Below are 20,783 nucleotides of genomic sequence, written 5' to 3' on the forward strand. Positions count from 1 at the left end.
TTTTTTGTGATTTTTTTTTTATTTTTGTGAATAAACAGTGAGAAACATCTATCATCGAATTTAATAAAGATGTACCAGATTTGAGTGGTAAAAAAGACAGTTCTTCCATAAGTAATAAATTGAAAAAAACAAAAACTGCTCGAATGGAATTGGAACAATGAAAGTACGTTTTTAAATGCCATCACATTAATCAGAATATGTAGAAAACTTAGCTTTCTAAATTGTTCTGATAAATTTATAGTTTAACTACATGAACATTGATGGTGATAAGTTGAAAGTCTCAAATTCTCAAATTTTCACTACCTTTAACAAACTCATCACCCTCTAATGAACTCGAATCGAATCAAGTCAAAAAGTAATTAACATCCAGCAACAAGATTAATCCTCCCCCGGGCACAAATCCCTTCCTTCTCTCCCCAACCATATCGACTCTCTCAGAAAACGCTAAAACTAATTATCACAGACCTACCTTCTCCGCCCAAACATAACCCTTTTGCCCACGTCGTGCTGCGCGAGCTCCTTTCATCGCGTAAATCCGCTTACCTTTGATTACCTTTGCCACTCAAGAAGAGATGGCACACGACTGTCTTCACGTCTAATGTGACACCCCCGGCCCGACTAGGGGAAAGTGAAATGATGTGAAAGATCCTAATCAGGATCAGAAAAGGGAAGAGTCCCACGTGCAGAGTTTCCACGTGACCTTGCCTTTAAATATATCGAGAGTCAGCGTGAAAAGTAAACCCAAATTCAATTCTAGAGGGTGAAACGGGATTTGTGTATTCAAATCAGAAATTAAATCAATCTGAGCCCATCATAAATCTCGTCAACAGAAGAGGTGGTGGGGGAGGTACCAGTAGAATCCCTTCATTTTTCCGAGGAATAACGTCAACTTTTGAGAAAAAAGGGGAAACAGTATCGACTTAGAAAGAAGATGATTTTCGTCTTTGCCGGCGGGCTCTTTGATTTCGGCGAGGAGGAGGAGCTGGATTTTCAAACAAACCAGAACTGCGAAATCATCCTAATCAGGGATGATGGCGCGCGTGTGTCTCGATTCCTCCCCCCTTAAGGAACCTACTTTCACCCGGCGCGTTGCTTGTTTGGAGAAGATTACAGTGGAGGATTACCAGCCAGCGTGTGTACACACGGGATTTTTTACTTCTTCTAAGAACAGCGAAATATGAGAGTTGTTGAAAAGGATTTGGTTGGAAGTGTTGCCAGATGTGAAATTTATTTCAATTTTTCGCCAAAATTTGATGATTAAATCGATGCAGTTTGAAACAACTTGAAACAATCTTTTAAGAAGCCAGTTCCAATGAAGCACCAGAATTCGAGCAGTTTTTGTGAGTTGGATAACTCTCCTACTAGACATCCTACATACATAATTCTTAAAGCGTCAGCATAGACCCTTAATTCTGTCAAACTAAGCGTTTATCTTCCTACCAAATTCTGCTTAAAAACATTAATAAGATTTCTTTCAATGTGGGAGAACGCTTTTTGGCACGACAAATTTCTTACTGGGTCAGCTGTCAAACTCTTATTCTGAACTATTCTGAACACTTTAAAAACTGCTCGAAAATCCTGCGAATCCCAAGGATAATGTTACCTACCATTTTCATATCTATTGTTGTTTTTCTTACCCGAATAATGTCAGTCTTGGAATTGTCAAACTAGTACTTTTGTTTTTCTACAAAAATAGGCTCGAAAACACAATTTCTCTTGCTCAATTTTCTTCAATGTGGGAGAACGCTTTTATGCTCGACAAATTCCTTACAGGGTCAGCTGTCAATTTTACATTCTGATCAATTCTGAACACTTTCAAAACTGCTCGAAAATCATCACAACCCTGTACAAATTTTGACAGCTGTGAAATTCAAAAGTTAGTCGACAAAACAGTTGGAGGATCCCGTGGCGCGGTGGTTAGCGGCTTAGGCTGCCGATCCCTCATGTGTGCTAAGGGGCCCGGGTTCGATTCCCGCCCATCTCCTCTGGGTGTTCTGTGTTTGTCCCGTTTAGTAAGTAAATTCAGTCTGAAAAGACGGTGTGATGTCTATTAAAACAGTTGCATTCAATGTCGACTTGTTTTGACTATTTTGTCGGTCAAGCAAAAATTGTTATTTAGATTCGCGTGAATTTTTTTTTTCGATGTCAAAAAAATATTTTCATCTCAATTTTGTTCGAAAATTTCTGGGAACCCTCCCAACCTTCAAAGAACGTCGACTCCTCCTCCTCTCTCAATAAAAAAATCCTTTCAAATCCGCGCGTCAAAGGAACCTCTCAATCACGTGGCAACCCGCTTCGACGTCGTCGTCCAAAATTACAGCCCGATGACGTGGCACTTTTCCGCGGAGCCGACAAAGCCTGCGCTCGAAGTGGTTTGATCTTTTTCTTAAATGATCCGAAAAAAGCTTGATTTTTTTTCTTGTATTATTTTGGAAATTGGGGCGGGGAGGTTAAAAATCGATGACACCGTTTATTTTGCAAACGGGAAAAGTCTTGATTCAATTCTTGAAGCGAGGGATTTAAATTTGTGGATTTTCCGCGTACGGGGAAAGCTGGCCCGTCATGCTGACGCGCGAGAGTACGCGCCGTCTTTTTGTAGATTTTGCTGAAGAGGATCATGACTTGCTGCGTGAAGGGGGATTAGTCGGTTGGAGGAAAGCAGCTTTTTCATTTTGGGGCGAGCAACATGTGCTCGAGGATTTTTTTTAAAGATTTGTTGTGTGGCTGATGGTGGAATTCCATCTGTGGCCCATTAAGTGTTACGGTTTGGAACTACTGCGGGGAAAAGTCCGGCGTAATTAAAATTCACTTTGCAAAAGAGAAACTTCTTATCAACCAGTTGGAACCGGTTGGAGCGCCGGTGGTAGGGGCATTAGAGAGCCATAAAGTGCCATCATGGTGCACCGGGCTGCGGAGAATAGTTTCGGAATACTCTAAACTTTCTTCATTTCCTACCGAGCAGTCCGGAACATGCTCCCAAACCACGTGCGCCCAACTTCCGAGCAAGTCGCAAAAATTTATGGTCCCTCCCCAGGTGTAAAGAATAAATTTTATTACTCTGACACAATCGTCTGCCCGGGGAGCAGGGAGCTACACTCCATTTCTTCCGGCGACATCATCGTCGAGGACCAGACAGACAAAACGCCTCGAGACCAAGTTGGCTCCATTAACGTATGTGTGTGTTTCATCATATTTTAAACACTTTAGCTGAAACGCATCCATTTTGGACGAAGTAAGCGAAGCTCAACGCCATCCATGACAAAGTGGAGGAGATTATCATTGTCACATCTTGCACTACCTTGGACCTTTTCGCGCCGGAGTCAGTAGCGCCAGCTTTACAAGGGGAGCGAATTAAATGCTCAGCTGTACTATCTTATCTTTCACCGGTCGTCGTCTGCAACGTCGTAGACTACCCCGGAGATTGTCGTCTACCCCTATATTGTTGCTACGTGTCCTCCAGGCCAACCACCAGACACCAGACTACAGCCCTCGAGGGGAAGTCCTTACTCTTCGTCAGCGAGAGAGAACCTTAGCTTTAAGAGCTATTCCATGTTACCGGTTCCACCTTAAACCACTTTCACCAATTTCGACCGGCACAGTTTCGACAACTAATCCACTTGAAGCCGCTAATGACCGGAACTTTGCTAAGCAGTACTAAACTGTACCCTCGGGACTTCTTCCCTTGTGTTCTCATACGTGTTGGTCCTAGTCTATGCATAAATTTACAGCAAGTATGAATGTTAAATAGAGACCCCCTCCTCCCTCCATACGTGCCCGTAAACAATAACCGGTATAGTGCCGCGCACTTAACACACAATATCACTATTATTAATTATACAAATTGTATTGGCCGTTGTGCAAATAATATAATTAATTTCATACCCCGAACCGCACCACGCTGGATATCGTGGCGACGTGGTCACGGGGTCGGGGTCGGAGATTCCGTGAGTGTGGTCACCAAATTGACAGGGGTGGGTCGCACACGTGGACGGCGGGGTCCCACCGAGATGAGTAATATGCAAATTATGTTTAAATTCCAATTGACAATGCCAAAATTTATGGTAATTGCTTTATTACGGCGGCAGCGCTGTATCAGTGAGTTCGAACTCTGATATCATGCAGTGAGCGTGCGTGCGTTTTGGGTGCGTGCCAGGGGGTCAGACAGCGAGAATGTGTGAAATTTTGTTGCAGGTTGCAGGCGAAAATTAACGGGCGTTCCGGGGTGATGGACCGTTTTGTTTGAATTATATTTGGACGGCGTTTTTTGGTCCATTTGATGCATTGAACTGTCAAATTGGACTTATTTGATGGAAAATAGTGTTATTCGAGCAGTTTTTGTGCGTTAAAGACATTTCACATCAGTTCAACATCTTTCAACGTGGGGAATTTGGTCTAGCCCGACATATTTTGTTGTGGGTCAACTGCCAAAACCAAATTCTGAGCAGTTCTGATCACTTTGAAAAATGCTCGATATGTTCAAACCCCATGAAAAATATGATTGTTGTGATGTTTCAAGCATCTGTGGATAAAATTATTCAAAACAATGTCGATTTAACTAGAATACGAATAGTTATTGCAGGAAATTTGTTTAGGCCGACATTTTTGTATGTGGGTCAACTGTCAAACTAGGTTCTGAACTATTCTGAACACTTTCATAACTGCTCGAAAATGTCAAACCCCATTGAAAATATGACAGTTGTGATGTTTGCGTGTTCAGTCGACAAATTTCTTCAACCCGATGTTGACAAATCTCGAATTCGAGTAGTTTTGTTTTTGAATCTTATTTTTTATTTTAGGCACAAATTCGAGAGAAATTATTGAATTCCTAGAATTCAATTCAAACATTAATTTAAATCAATTCAAACAATCACGTAGTCGTGCCCAAACGCCACCTCACCAACTTTAAAACTTCCTCCGCGGGCCCGGAAAAGACAGCAAACTTCCTCTTCCGGGCAAATGTCGCCACCGGGTTTCCGAGAACAATATGCACAATCGCACCCCGAGGTGGTGGTGGGGGCATAACTTTTACACCAAAGCGCACTTAAATTTTACCACACTTTTAACGTGAGCTCGCCTCCTCGGTTTGGTGAATTGAATTTTATTGCAACTAATAAATTGAACCCCACCGCGTTCCCTTCAAACTTGCCCCTACGCGCACTTGAATTGGTGAAATTGTGTTAGTTTCTAGCTCGACAACGCGATGATCATCGTCGTCGACCCTAAAGTACCCGCTGTTCTACAAGCTGTAAGTGTGTGGGCAATAAAATATAAATTTCATTAGATTCAAATGAAAATCGCACTGAAACGTGCGAGTTACGAGCGTTTTAACGCTTATTGCCCCGCCGTTATCTGGTGTGGGACCTGCTCGAACGGGTAAGAAGTCCAACAGATTTCCCTTCAACTTGCAAAGTCAATCTCCGAGACCGAGCAAAGTCGAAAAGTGAGGCAGAAGTTTCGTCGACTTGCAATGATCAGCGCACCATCAGCCCCAGTAATAAAAGTTTTCCCTCTATTTTCCGAGAAGGTGCCATCTCACTCCACGAGCTAACAAAGCAGCCAAGTGACGAACGTTGATGAGAAATCCGCTTTTTATTCACGGGGTTTTTGCGTCAAACTAGACGGGGGTAGAACTTTACCGACCGAGCTGTCACTGCACTTCTTCCTCTCATCTCATTGTCGGGGACCTTCACAAGACGACCACTTTCGATGGAGTCAGCACAAATAAAGTGACGTTCTGAAGTCAATACCAACTAAATGGCAGCCGGGTAAGGATGCGTTTTTCCGGCAGCCGGCTCAGACACGAGCTCAATGAAGAGCGCCGAGATCAGAAGGAAAAGTTTATCCATTTAGCAGACTGGCGAATGTGCTAAAAAGGGGAAAACTTCAGCAGGTACTAACCATGCATGTCTGGCAACGAGTAGACAACGACGCGACGGCAATATGACGAACTACGTGTTCATTTGGCTTTCGTTTTCGTTTGTCTGTCAGGGAAGATTGCAGGACATGTGAATGGACTGCTCGCCGGGACAGCGTTCTGAAAGGAGTTAAGTAATGTTCAACTGAAATAAGCTCTTTGCTGTGGTAATGTTCGGAGCATTTGTGCTCTAAAATGGTGAAATTGAAGCAAATGAAAACTACACTGTTGTATGCTTGCTGAAAAGCTGTTTAAATTGCAAGCTTTATACTGCCCATGTTCGCATAAATGTCCCATATGCAAAAACAGCTGAGAAAAACGCATTTGAAGTTTGTCCCATACATAAGACTACGTGTTAAGTTTTCCCGAAAAACTGGATTTTCTTCTAATTTCTAGAACAAAGTACTGGATGTTATAGGCTCTTTTGAAAGAGCACACGATTTTGAACCAAACTGCATCAACAACTCAAAATCGATGAAAATGCATATGGGACATTTATGCGATCAGGGGCAGTATAGCTGTTTTCAAAATGTCGATCTTCTGAAAACGTCAGCATGCCTAATGTCCGATATAAGGCGATTTTGTGTTGATCGACATCTTTTTATGCGGGTCAGCTGTCAAACCAAATTCTGAACTGTTTCGAGCACAGTGAAATCTGCTCGAAATTGTTCATACCCGATAGAAAATATGACAACTATGAAGAATAAAGATCAGTCGACAAAAATCAGCGATGCAATGTCGACATCGATCACAATCGAGCAGTTTTTGACAGTTCACCCACTAAGAAATGAACCAACGATTAAAATTTGCCTTGGCTTGTAAATTTTGAGAAAAAAATTAAAGCTTTGCATACTTTTTGCAAAATTTTGTCGATTTACATGAAAATTGAGCTCTCTAAATGTAATATCCATTCTCATCAGATATTTTCCCCGAAGATCCCCCGCGTTCCTTCCCATAAAATCAACACTTCATCATTCAAATTATTACACCGCGGCGCGGCACTGGGAGTGCAATCAAATTAGGCTTGAGTGTGCACGTGCCTGGCATAACTGCTTCCCGACCTACCTGGGAAAAAACGGAAAAGCGCGCCCGGCACGCACAATCCATCAGCAACATATAAATCAAACGGCCAATTTCTGGAGCGGTTCGACTCGACAGCGATTCCTGAAGATGAAGCATTCCTTTCAACAACATGCTTCACTTTTTGATTAGCCCTCGGAGAATTTCAATAAAGAGCGCAATTCCTAGCCCAGTTTCACCTAGCGTGACGACCACCACTTCCAAGAGAAATTTCCAGCGCGGATGAGTGAATTTTGAAGTTTGGAATCCACAATTCCAATTGCGCCAATTTAATCGAATCCAGATGTTTCGGGGATTCGGAGAAAGCAGCAGCACGAAGAAATCCCACTAACTTTAATTACATTTTACTCGATGTTCGCCACGGCTGAACTGCTCTAATTTCGTGCTGTGTGTCGGAAGGTCCTTATCTTCATCAGCACTCCAGCGATTGAGTTCTGTAATGACTGCTGGATTGCCCTAAAAGGACGACCGCTACTGCTGCTGCTGTTGCTGCTATTTCGAGAACGCTAATTGAAAAATGTAGCAAAATTAGTTCACTCGATTGCCACATATCTACCACGCGAGGACCACTCCAGCTGGCCACTGGGTTGTGGTCCATGGTTTGGAGCTGGTCGCGTGTTTTCCCTCTTTCACAGACGGAATGGACGTTGATGGCCGGTAGATATCCAGCACAGCGTTGGTTCCCGAACCCTCGCCGGTTTGTTTATTCTGTTCTGTGTAAATAATTAACAAAAAAAAAGTGCTCGATTTTTTACCCCGCACAGTCGGTTCGACAAGGATAACGTTTGCACTGGTGCAGAAAAAAATGCGACCTTCTACCGGAGTGGCCCGGCCAGGCTGCAGGCTTATCGCTTCGTTCCGCAAACAGACACTGGAGCTGACCACTATTAGATCGCGTAGATCTGCGGCTTACCCGGGGTGTACGGTGTACACTTTGGAGGGAACGCTGGTACCTTGTTTATCTACACTTTACCATGCGGTCTGGCTCCGAAAAGAAGGGGTGGGAGTAGAAAAATTACCAACAGGACCTACGGTGTCGAACGGGGGAAAATAGAAACGAATGAAAAATTCAACACTGCCCCCTTGCCAGGAAATGTGAACACGACAAAACTTGGTAGATTACTGAAAAGAAAAAGAGCTTGTTTCATGAAAATTTTAAAATGTCCAACTCTGGACGTCAATCGCACCAGTAACGGAGACGCATCGAATTCTACCGTCCTAAATTACAGGGTCAGCTCAACTGTGTGAACGATATCGAATGGTTGCAGTTCGGGGGGGCGTACGTGGATGAAATTTACAGACTGCACAAAGTAAAAAATCGATATCGATAACCTAAATAAACACTCTTCTAGTGGTCGCACGGGGTAGGGTTGTACAGCGAAACATAATTTGTACTGTCGACCGATTCAAGTACGCTATTATCTGTCTGAAAAATTTATACCGCACACGGTAACATTCGATATCGTCTGGGCTGATTGGTAAACGTTGTACGACCACTCAGCGTTCAATTGACACGTTTCCAGCGTAGAACAGAAAATTTCCATTTGTACTTCCACCCAAGAACAACACAAACTTTAAAGCAAACTTAAACATCTTCCTCGCAACTCACCGAGCAACTGTTTGCAATCAATTATTGATTAAAAGCGGGATAGAGCCATCTATTATGTATTGCCAGCACTACCTTAAAAAGGATTTATCCGGCTCTAATCGATGCCGGAGTTCTCGAATCGCTGTTGCATCGTCCGAACTCAACTCGTCTGGAGCACCAGCACCAGCATCGTGCTCAGACAATAAATCTCTAATCTCATTATATTTCATGTATAACGAAATAAAATTTTCATCGATCTTGTTTTCTTTGCACCCGCACCACTCTTTCGAAGGGGAAACGGCCCGGGTTTCGAGAAGGAACCGGAACGAAATCTGGCAAATCCTATTTAGTTGTTTCGGAGTGAGTTGGAGCGAGTTGGAGGGGAGATTCAATAATTACGTGATAAAATCGATTCTTGCTTGGGGAGCTTTTGACCAGCAGGTTATATAGTTTGTTATTTTTTCCGATGAGGATGTGCGAAATTCATGAGCTGATTTTGTTGTTGTTTGAAACCGCTGTAGAGCTTTTGAAGTCTAATTAAATTTTTATTTGAGGAAATGGAACACTTTAATTTTAATTGATTCCATATCAAACAGAAAGTCTAATCAATTTGTTCAACACTTCAGCCACAGACCATTTAAAAGGCCGATGCGGGTATGAACTTCGAAGCTATCAGATCCGCATCGACCCTACAAATCTCACTGAGATAATGAATATGAGCAATTCTCTACAAAACCGGCCGATTTCGACCATTTTTATTTTTTGTATTTTTTTATTTGGCTCAAACTTTGTGGGGGCCTTCCCTATGACCAAAGAAGCCATTTTGCATCATTAGTTTGTCCATATAAATTTCCATACAAATTTGGCAGCTGTTCATACAAAAATGGTACGTAAATATTCGAAAATCTGTAACTTTTGAAGGAATTTTTTGATCAATTTGGTGTCTTCGGCAAAGTTGTAGGTATTGTTAAGGACTATTTAGAAAAAAATAGGTACACGGAAAAAAAAATTTCCCGATTTTTTTATTAACTTTTTTTTCACAAAAACTCAAATTCCCAAAATACGTATTTTTTGATTTTCGAGATTTTTTGATATGTTTTAGGGGACAAAAATCCGCAACTTTTGAGCTATAGAGAAACATGGTCAAAAAATCTGCCGCCGAGTTATGATTTTTTGAAAAACTGGTGATTTTTGGAAAAAATCGAAATTTCATACATAAAATTTTTTTGACCTCATTTTTTTATGCAAAATTGAATTTGCAATCGAAAATTACTTTACAGATTTTTTGATAAAGGGCCCCGTTTTCAAGATATAGCCACCGAAAGTTTGATTTCAGCGAAATATTTGCAGTTTTTCGATTTTTAAAAATAGTGACCATGAGTGACCATTTCTAAAAATATTTTTTTTGAAAAGTTCAGAAAATTTGCTATAAAATTGTCTAAGAGACACCGAAGATTGGACCTCTGGTTGTTGAGATACAGCGGCTTAAAGAAAAAGAAACACGAAAATTGAAGTTTTTTAAGTCTCACCCAAACAGCCCACGATTTTCTAATGACGATATCTCAGCAACTAATACATGAAACATTCGTGAAATTTTCCGATCTTTTCGAAAAAAATATTTTGAAAAAAAATAAATCAAGACTAACATTTTAAAAGGGCCAAACATTGAATATTATGCCCATTTGAAATGTTAGTCTTGATTTAAAAATTTTCAAAATATTTTTTTCGAAATGATCGGAAAATTTCACGAATGTTTCATGTAATAACATTGAAAATTGAACCATTAATTGCTGAGATATCGTCATTAGAAAATCGTGGGCTGTTTGGGTGAGACTTAGAAAACTTCAATTTTCGTGTTTCTTTTTCTTTAAGCCGCTGTATCTCAACAACCAGAGGTCCAATCTTCGGTGTCTCTTAGACAATTTTATAGCAAATTTTCTGAACTTTTCAAAAAAAATATTTTTAGAAATGGTCACTCATGGTCACTATTTTTAAAAATCGAAAAACTGCAAATATTTCGCTGAAATCAAACTTTCGGTGGCTATATCTTGAAAACGGGGCCCTTTATCAAAAAATCTGTAAAGTAATTTTCGATTGCAAATTCAATTTTGCATAAAAAAATGAGGTCAAAAAAATTTTATGTATGAAATTTCGATTTTTTCCAAAAATCACCAGTTTTTCAAAAAATCATAACTCGGCGGCAGATTTTTTGACCATGTTTCTCTATAGCTCAAAAGTTGCGGATTTTTGTCCCCTAAAACATATCAAAAAATCTCGAAAATCAAAAAATACGTATTTTGGGAATTTGAGTTTTTGTGAAAAAAAAGTTAATAAAAAAATCGGGAAATTTTTTTTTCCGTGTACCTATTTTTTTTTAAATAGTCCTTAACAATACCTACAACTTTGCCGAAGACACCAAATTGATCAAAAAATTCCTTCAAAAGTTACAGATTTTCGAATATTTACGTACCATTTTTGTATGAACAGCTGCCAAATTTGTATGGAAATTTATATGGACAAACTAATGATGCAAAATGGCTTCTTTGGTCATAGGGAAGGCCCCCAAAAAGTTTGAGCCAAATCAAAAAATACAAATAAAATCCATTTCCGGTTTTGGTAGAGAATTGCTCATATTCTGTTTTGATCGACTTTTTTTTGCCGAAATACATCGGTAATTTTTTTCATCTGCCAAACTTTCTATGGGGTTTGGAGATTTCGAGCAGTTTAAAAAGTGTTCAGAATAGATCAGAATGCATTTTGACAGCTGACCCAAACATAAAGATGTCTGGCAGAACAACATTTTTCACAATAGAAAAATTCTAGTTGAAACACAACAAATCAAAAATTTAAACAAATGATCATTGACTGACAGTCTGCAGAAATAGTAATATAATATTAAGCAGTCCTCAAGAATTAACTGTCAAACTGGCAAATCACCGCTTTGGATTTCACAATTTATTCTTTTATCATGAATTTTAAAATACACCTAAAAACAGGTCATACGTCTTTTAACTGTCATTCTGGACAATTCCAAGTAATCGTAACGGCCAGACCACTTCCAAGACGCGCCAAGCGACTTCAGATCATGAATTTCTAACGAAGTGTGCAACTCACAGTGCACTGAAAACCCCCTCTTTTGTCCATCACGAGTTGCAGTTGACGGGGTAAAATTGCTGTCTTTTCGTTTGAGTTTTCCACTGTCTCAAGACGCGAGAGCGGGAACAGTGCACGTCAATATGTTTGAATTATTAAGAAGCGACCTCTATGCGCGGTCCCGGCAATCACCATCCCGGAAAGAAAGCAGCTGAAACTGCACCATTCCTTACGGTGAGGGGGAAATAATTGAGCTTTTTTGGTGCATTATTGATTCGCAGGTGGAAGAGTTGGTAACTTTCGAAGGAAGTAATTATAAATGAGACTCTAAGGCGGCGAACCGGTGTGAGTGTGTGGTGTATGGGAAAAGTTTTGGTCATTTCAAAGTTTTCCCCGATGGACTACCACCGGTGTGCGGGTAGTTTCTTCGAAAAGAGGGAAATCAATTATTGATGAAGTTTCCGGGCAATCGAGAAATGGTGGTATCCAGGGGATTATGGTGGCCAAACAAAGAGTTGCTCATGTGGAACACGGAGTGTGGTCCCCACAAAATTCAAATAAGCCTGACACAAAAGTCCCAGCAGATTCAACCCCGAAACCCACAAGATAATCTTGTCGGAGACCTTCGTTTGTCCCTTCCACTTTTCACCACATGATGAAGCCACACACATACAGATCAAAAGCTCATCACTTGATGCTTTCACAAAAACGAGCTGAAACTTTTAATGATATCGTTAGCAATCCATTTTCCATCCAATTTATCCCACTCGGTGACGCGTCGACTTCTCCGGTCTGGTTTGAGGGGGGCTTTCGGAGGGTTTTTTTGTCAGCAATCCCACACCCCAGCAATTATTATCATTCGAAAGTCATTTATTTCCCCAATCACAACTGACATCATCATATTCATTTTTCTTCCTCACTTGGCCCTGCGGTCTGGAGGGGATAATACCGGCAGCTTAACCTTCTCCACACAGCATATATTGTCAATTAGATCCGGCCGGAGAGCCAATCCCTGGTCGATACAGTCGACCAGAACCAGCAGGGATGGGCAAAAATCCACTTTCGATCCGGGGGCATTATCGGCAAACTATTGTCATTTTCTCTCGCTCTGTGTTCAAGACCCGAGAGCTTCACACCCAGTCAGACTAATACGAGTGGACAAGTGGAAGTCCTTCTGCGCGCCGTTTTTCTTTCCGGCCAATCGAACCCCCTTTGAGCTGTACACCAGTCTGGGTTAGAGGAAAAAATAGGAACCGAAGCCAAAGGATACATTTCCAATCAGTATATCGCTTCCAGTGTAACTAGGCGATACGACGGAGGAAAACAAAAGCACACAGGAGCTTTTGCAGAAGTGTATATCTGCTATTGATTTCTGGAGCCAACGGAAATGGGGCACCGGGCTTCTGTCCATTACGATTTTCTTGCCTCTTATCAACGGGGCCAACACAGAGGACGACTGCTGGGGACGAGGTTTTTTTTTTTTTTTTTTTTTTTTTTTTTTTTTTTTTTTTTTTTTTTTTTTTTAATAAATGGTTTTTATTAACGTATTTCAAGCATTACAAGATACAGGAAAATTTCAGCTAGCAAATGTTCAAATAATTACCAAAAATCTTCTCAAACAACATTTTATAATTCCATCTTAACTGTCTAATATGTTCCTGAAATTTCGCTACTGTTCCACTCTTCAAATTGCTCAAATTAAAACGCATTGCCTCTGCCACTAACCATAAACAAGCCTTGTGTCTTTGCGATGTTACAATACTCATTTCTAAGATGTCTTCTGGATCTTCTAAATTTAACTTCAAACGTTTCGATACTACTTCTACTACCCACTTCCATACTAGCTTTGACTGATTACAATATTTAATTCTATGTTCTGTTGAATCCACAGTTTTGCAAACTTCACAAAGGTTGTCGCTTACACCTTTTATCTTCAGCCTGAACATTTTGGATCTGTTTGGGATTATGTTGTTGTACACCAAAAAAAGCGTTTCTTTGGCATGAGAACTAATAAAGTTCTTACTAATATTTTCCCAAATGTGCTCCCACAAAAGCTCCGGGTTTTCATACTCTACTTTAGGTACAATTTTCTTTTTTTGAAGCAAATATTCATAAATGATTTTGCAACTATTCAAATGGACTAAATTTAATATATCCGCCGCGAGGTTCAGCCATTCTCGTGCATTTCTTGTGAGTGTTTTACTATGAGACTGTGCTAACATAAAACGATCTGCTGTGTCCGGTTTGTTTAAATCCGCGAAAATTATATTTTTAATAAATAGCGCTTGCATTTTTGTTTCGGGATCCACAAGAGAAAGACCTCCCTTCTCAATAGGAAGATACAACTGGTCACGATTAACTTTAAAAATAGAATTCCAAATAAACCACCCACAACTTTTTTTCAGTTCTGCTATATGCTTATTCGTTGGGGGGAAAACCTGAGCCAAATACCAAATTTTTGATAGTATAAAGGTATTAACAATTGAAACTTTTTGAAAAATATTAAGCTTTCGTCTGGTGTGCAAAGAGAGGGTGTTTTTAACGTTTCTAATAACAAAGTCATAATTTGTATCTACTGCTTCAGAAAATTTCTGATAAAAGTTTACTCCAAGGATTCGCAAAAACCTCTTTTCTTCTAACATGTGAGGACCGGAGCGACAGGCGTTAAACCTCATATATTGAGATTTCCCGACATTTAACCTTATTTTAGAATAAATACTAAAATAGTTTATGAGCTCCAGCACAGTATCGAACTCGTGATCGTTGAGGATGAAAATATTCAGGTCGTCTGCGTAAGCGATTACTTTTACAAAAGTATTCGCTACGAAACAGCCTTGAACACTGTCATAAATCAATCTGATCAATGGTTCAACATATATTACAAAAAGTGCCATGCTAAGAGGACATCCCTGACGAACAGAATTTAGAATTCGAATGGAATCGGTAAGAAATCCATTAAATAAAACTTTTGACGATGCATTCTTATATAAATTTTTCAAACAATTAATAAACTTTACGTGAAATCCATACTTTTCCAATACCAACCATAGAAAATTATGATTGACATTATCAAATGCCTTCTCTAAATCTAAACTTAGAAGAAGTCCTTTGAAGCGTTTAGTCTGCTCTGCTCGTAAACAAATATTCCTAAGTAATTGAAGATTATACAAACACGATTTTTCAGGGTGGCAAGCGGTTTGGCCAGGTCCAATGATTTTTTGCAAGAGAGGATGTAAGCGATTGGCTAAAACTTTAGTGAACAATTTATAATCACAATTAAGCATACTTATTGGCCTTTTGTTAGATATATCTTCTTGATCGCCTTTTTTGGGAACAAGTGTAATTATACCTTCTGAAAAACTTTTGTCTGGACAAATATTATCAATTAAATAACTATTAAAAAGGATAAGTAAATCATCTGAAATTTGTTCAAAAAAGTGTTCATAAAATTCGTATGTAATACCGTCTGGTCCAGGACTTTTCTTTTTTGCTGATTGTTTGACTACTAAACGTAGTTCTTCTTTTTCTATTGGTCTTATAAGCGCCTCTGAGTCTTCTCGACTCAACGGCGAACGGATGTTATTTAAAATTGTGATGTTTTGATTAAGATGGTCTGAGGGTTGGTTTTGGGAAAATAAAGTTGAAAAATAATCTTTAATAAATGGCTTTAAAATGAGATAATTTGATGTTATTCCTTCTGGAGTTCGAAGCTGCAATTGACTTGAAGAGTACTGTTTCGTAATACTGGATGATATTTGAAATAAAGAAATTGTTTCATCGGATGATATAGATGCTGGTGAAACTTTAAGTGAATAATTTTTTAATCGTTCATGTTCAATTTCTAGTAGTTTTGATTTTATAAAAGTCATTTGATCATAAATATTGTTACCTTTTGCTTGTTCTTGGATGATTTCTTTAAGACACGTGTAATAGAAGTTCTTTTCGCGATGGATTTGCTGATTGATGTTGAAGCTTTCATATTTGTATATTTGCTTGATTTTGGTTTTGGCTACAAGGTTCCACCACTTGTCAAAACTTTGCGAATATGCTTGACGTTTGCGTAAATCTTGGAAAATTGAAATAATTTTGCTAGTAATGCCATCATTGTTAATAAGAAGCGGATTAATTTTCCAAAACCCCCTGCCTCGAATAGCCACTGGAGTGCCAGCAGGGGCTTCATATTTGACCAGCACAGCATGGTGATCAGAAAAAGGAACAGCCAGAGTTAATACTGTTTGTACCTTGTCTGAAAAATCTTTGGGAGCGTAAAATCTATCCAGACGAGATTTAGAAATTCCTCTTACGAAAGTAAAGTTCACATTATGGTTTTTTTCTTTTTCAATATCGAGCAATTTAAGAGATTTAACAAGCGATTCTAATCCCTTACTAAAATTTTTAATATTACTATTCGAATCTGATTCTAGCAAAATACAGTTAAAATCACCCGCTACGATGTTGATATGATTGGTTGACAAATGAGGTACAATATCTGAAGAGAAGAGAATGTCTCTCTCCTGTTTCCGATTTGATCCCGAAGCTGCGTATACATTTATAATATTAAAATTATCAACACACACAGAGGTGATACGTCCACACGGGCTGAGCAAAACTTCACTGAACGGGATACCCCGTCTGACGAGAACGGCTGTACCAACACCATTTACATTCGAATTCACGATAGCAATGTGAGAGTACAAAAACCCGAAACTTTCGAAGGCCACTTCCTGTAGTAGTATTATGTCGACATCTGTGTTGAGTATAAAATCTTTTAAAAGAGACTTTTTGGCAGTGCAACTAATAGCGTTGATGTTGATGGAACAAATACGTCTAACAAAAACCATTTCTTCACTCAAACAACTAAACTACTCTGCTACTTCAAAACTGTCCTTACGTATCCCAACCCAACCCCAGCCCGAACCCCAGCCCGAACCCAAACCCGAACCCAAGCCCATGCCCGATCCCACGTGGTTTGAAAAAAGTAAGGTTATGTTGCTTTCACACGCTGCCCTTGGCGGTAGCGCGTGTTTCGATGGTACTCAACGGCGTCTTCTTTTTTGACTTTTTTGATCGCTTACCTTTCGGGATCACCGGCTTGAAGCCGTCTTCCCCGCCGTTCTCTTCACCATCCGTTGACGAATTTGCTGATCTCTTGACCGCTAGCTTAGGGTTGCTGGTGTCCATCGATTCCTCTGCTTCTTGGGCCATGCGTTGCAGCACAGCCATAATCTCCGCCGGAGACTTGCTTGGCCCAGCTGGCACGTCATCCTTTGCGGGGCTGGCCGGCGGAAGGGCCGTCGGAATGGCCGTTGGAGGGGCCACCGGACATCCAGGTGGAGGGGCCACCGGACTTGCCAGTGGAGGGGCCACCGGAATGGCCGCTGGAACTACCACCGGATCGGTGATCGTCGCTTCCGCTTCCACTGTTTCCTTGACGTTGTTGCTGTCTGTAGCTTGCTTCTTGTTGAGAACCTGCATCTCTGGACGAAACTCCGGAACCAGCAGAACCGGCGATGGAGCGGGAGTCCCACGGGCGGTCACGGAACTGTAGGTTCGTGAACCGCCGCTTCCCGACGAGCCTGTTGCCAGTTTGGGACAGCTCGATTTCAAGTGCCCCTCTTCCTTACAATGGAAGCACCGATTTTTCAGGCCATCGTAGTAAATACGAGCTCTGAAATGGCCGACAAAGAGGTTCGCAGGAATTTCCTTTGAGACCTCCATGTGTACGCCCCGTACACCGCTGAACACGCTGAACTTGTAATCCAGCGGGTACCTTTCCCGCACGTGTTGGCGTATTGTTCCGTATTGGCGGAGAGCGCTGGCGATCGCTTGATCTTCAATTTCCGGAGGAAGATTGAAAATCCGTACGTACCGGAAGATCCTGCTTGCTGGAACCAGTTGCACAAAAGACTCCGCACCGTCGTTGTGCCGGAAACGGTAGTGTTCGTCGAGCTCGTTGACGAATCTGGCGAAAATCACCTCGTCCATAAACTTCAGATAGAAGTTCCCGTCGTTCTCGTCCTTATACACCGAGTGCAAATCTGCTGCACTCAGCTTCAGGGAGTCCACAATAAACTTCAGTACTTCCAGGTGGGCTGGGTTCCTTGTTCCGGCTTCGAAGCACAGTTTCATGGTGTTCTTTCGAACTCCGGTTTCCATTTTTACTCTACTCTGACCTTGAATAGATTCCGCGAAAACAATAGTTTGGTGGCTTTGCAGCCAAACAATAGGAAAAAAAACTCTCTAGCCCGGGAGCAACTGTTCGGATCGACTGCTCGCGAAGACGTCCACTCCGAGAATGAGGTTGGTCGGCCAAACAACAAGAACAACCCGGTTTGGGTTGGCTTTGTTACGTTATCGGTCCGGAGCCCAACCAGTCGATATTGCTGCAAATGTCAAAGATAGAGAGCGAGTCCGGATTGGGTTCGGAACTGGTGGAGCTAATTAAGCGACTAATCCTTTCAACGACAGAGCGAATTTGCTTCAAAGATGGAGTGGATGATTTCCGTTTTCTGGTCTTCTGGACGGGAGTCGATGAATTTAGATCGATTTTGTGAAAACCAATGAGTTTTTGTTTTGTTAAATTTCTTACGGGGAGTACTATCAAAACTGTTCGATTTTAGGATTCAAGGGATGACGACGTTCAATCTGTATAATTTTTAATATGGTTTGCTAATATTCGAGTAGCTGAAAAAAATGTTCAGAACAGTTCAGATCTGATTTTGGCAGTTGACTTACATTTTATTATGTCGGGCGAATCTATTGTCGGCTCGTTATCTTTCGGACTAAACTGAAGAGTCCTGCCGACCCCTTTTAAGGACACCCCTTATTGCCAAGACATCCCATCTCTGTAATTTCCGGTCCGCTGAGACTCCGAAACCCTGCTTAGTTTTCTCCAAGTCGCCCTCGTCAATCATTTTATCGGACTCGTGCAGGCCCGAACCGAGAGCGAAAGAAAGCCCCCCGTCCGGGTGTTCCGGTGAGTGATCTCCGGACTGTTTACTCAGAGTGCACGCTGCGACGAAAGGACGCCGGACGCTGTCCAGTCCCAGGGATTTGCTTTGGGGAGTATCATTATTATTACGCTTTACCTGGACCTTCCGGAAGTCTCCGTCTTGTCCCTCCCTCTCTCTATTGTGTGTGCTTGTGCGTTTTGAGTGTGTCACTGTGTAAAGAGACCATAATCCATCGTCTGTCCGGGGTGGTCACGTCGGACCAACTCGTCGGGACGCCCTGCAGTGACAAGACGTCGTCCTGACAGGGCCAGATTAGCACGCGACCGTGACGAATGTGGACGCACGGAATCGATTTGCTGCTGCTGTAAATGTGTCAGTCTTGTCAAGCTCAGTCGGGACACCTACCCGGGGGTTGGGATGAAAACAGTTTTAGCGTGTAACTGTCGGTCGAGCATCAAGCGCTCAATTATTCAATGTTTGAGTAATGTTCTGTTGTCCTTTCTATTATGTTACATGAGTTTGAGTCAACACACACCTACACATTGACACAGCTAAACACCTTGTACACAAGTTCTTTGTTTCTCGAGCTCGAAAAACAGTTTTTTGAAAACAAACAAAAAATGTCCCTCGTCAGTTGTGCATTTGCTTTATCGTGCTTTTTCTTCTCTGTTTTTCTCCGTTTTCCACAGGGTGCTGTTTTGTGACGTTTTACACGCGAAAAGCGGCCCTCAAAGCCCAGGATGCGCTGCACAACATCAAAACGCTCGTGGGGGTAAGTTCATGTTGTTAGTTTTCTTTATTTTCCTTTTCTCGTGATTTTTGTTTTCCATATGCGTTGTGGGTGAGTTGTCCGGCGAATTGCATTTTTCAGGTTTTCAAAATTCAAAAATCATAAATCATTATGGAAATTATAATAAAAATATGCGAAAAAACGCTATATTCTACAGAAAATGTTAGGCCGACATATCAGTCGACTGACAACGTTTTCGTTTTGTCGACAGATTTCAAAATTTGGATCTGTCAAATTTCTCATAGGGTTAAAATGCTTTTTGAGGAGTTTGGAAAGTGTTCAGAATAGCTCAGAATTTGATTTTTGACAGCTGACCCGGTAAGAAATGGAGCATTTCCATTCGAGCAGTTTTTGCTGTTTTCTTCAATGTATATTTTATGGAGCGAACTGTCAAAAACTGCTCGACTCGACGGGTGCTCCATTCTGAGATTTGAGGGCTTTTGTTAATTTGATTTGGTTAACCGCGGTGGATTTTCTTGAAATAATTCGAACTGTCAAAAATCCACCGAAGCATCTACCACATTGATCGCACAAAAATCTGTGGTAGAAAAGTATCCACCGGTAGATGCTTTGGTGGATTTTTGACAGTTCGAATTATTTCAAGAAAATCCACCGCGGTTAACCAAATCAAATTAACAAAAGCCCTTTGATGTTATAAGTATACAAGTGTAAACCCTGAAAGATCTTTGCATAGTTTTTCAATTTAATATTAATATTATGGCATTCTAGTAAATTTTGGAATTTGCTCTGTGAAAAATACATAGATACAATTGCTTGAATGGCTATTCTGAACACTTTCCAAAGTACCGAATGGAGCATCGGATTCGAGAAGTAGAAATAATAGTTTTTCCATAAGGAATACATTGTAGAAAAAAGCAAAAACTGCTCGAATGGTAGTGCTCCATTTGAGTGGTAGAAATGGAGTATCAGATTCGAGTGGTATAAATGACAATGGAGCATTTTCATTCGAGCAGTTTTTCTCCTTTTTTCTACAATGTATTTCTTATGGAGCGAACTGTCAAAAACTGCTCGACTGTGGGTGCTCCATTCTCCCATAAGGCTAGTACGCAGACCGGAAGGACAGGGGTCAAGAAACAGCTTTACGAACAGCAGAACAAAGGAGAGGGAGCGATTTCATGGGGCTTTTCTTCACTCTATCTGGCTTGCTTTCGCTGCCGCTGATGCCCATTTGAAATTTTTCTTGACCGGTTCCTTCCGAAGTGCGTATACAGCTATAAGGATTACATTGTAGACAAAAAAGCAAAATCTGCTCGAATGGAAGTGCTCCATTACAGTTCTTTAACAAGAAATAGACTGAAGAAAAATAAAAACTACTCGAATGGTATGATAGAACGTTTTTAACGT

The 20,783-nt window shown here is 40.9% G+C and overlaps 1 protein-coding gene across 3 annotated transcripts in view; it reads left to right on the forward strand.

Moving 5' to 3' along the window:
* The window catches only part of LOC120412659 (CUGBP Elav-like family member 2), a 447,077-nt gene that overhangs the window by 207,580 nt on the left and 218,714 nt on the right, over window positions 1-20,783 (forward strand). For all 3 annotated transcript variants that reach the window (XM_039573218.2, XM_039573219.2, XM_039573220.2), the window contains one exon: window positions 19,318-19,400. In XM_039573218.2, coding sequence (XP_039429152.1) covers window positions 19,318-19,400 — 83 coding nt within the window. The remainder of the gene's footprint in view (window positions 1-19,317; window positions 19,401-20,783) is intronic.

The sequence above is a fragment of the Culex pipiens genome, chromosome 2 (assembly GCF_016801865.2).
Source record: "Culex pipiens pallens isolate TS chromosome 2, TS_CPP_V2, whole genome shotgun sequence".
NCBI classification, from domain to species: domain Eukaryota; kingdom Metazoa; phylum Arthropoda; class Insecta; order Diptera; family Culicidae; genus Culex; species Culex pipiens.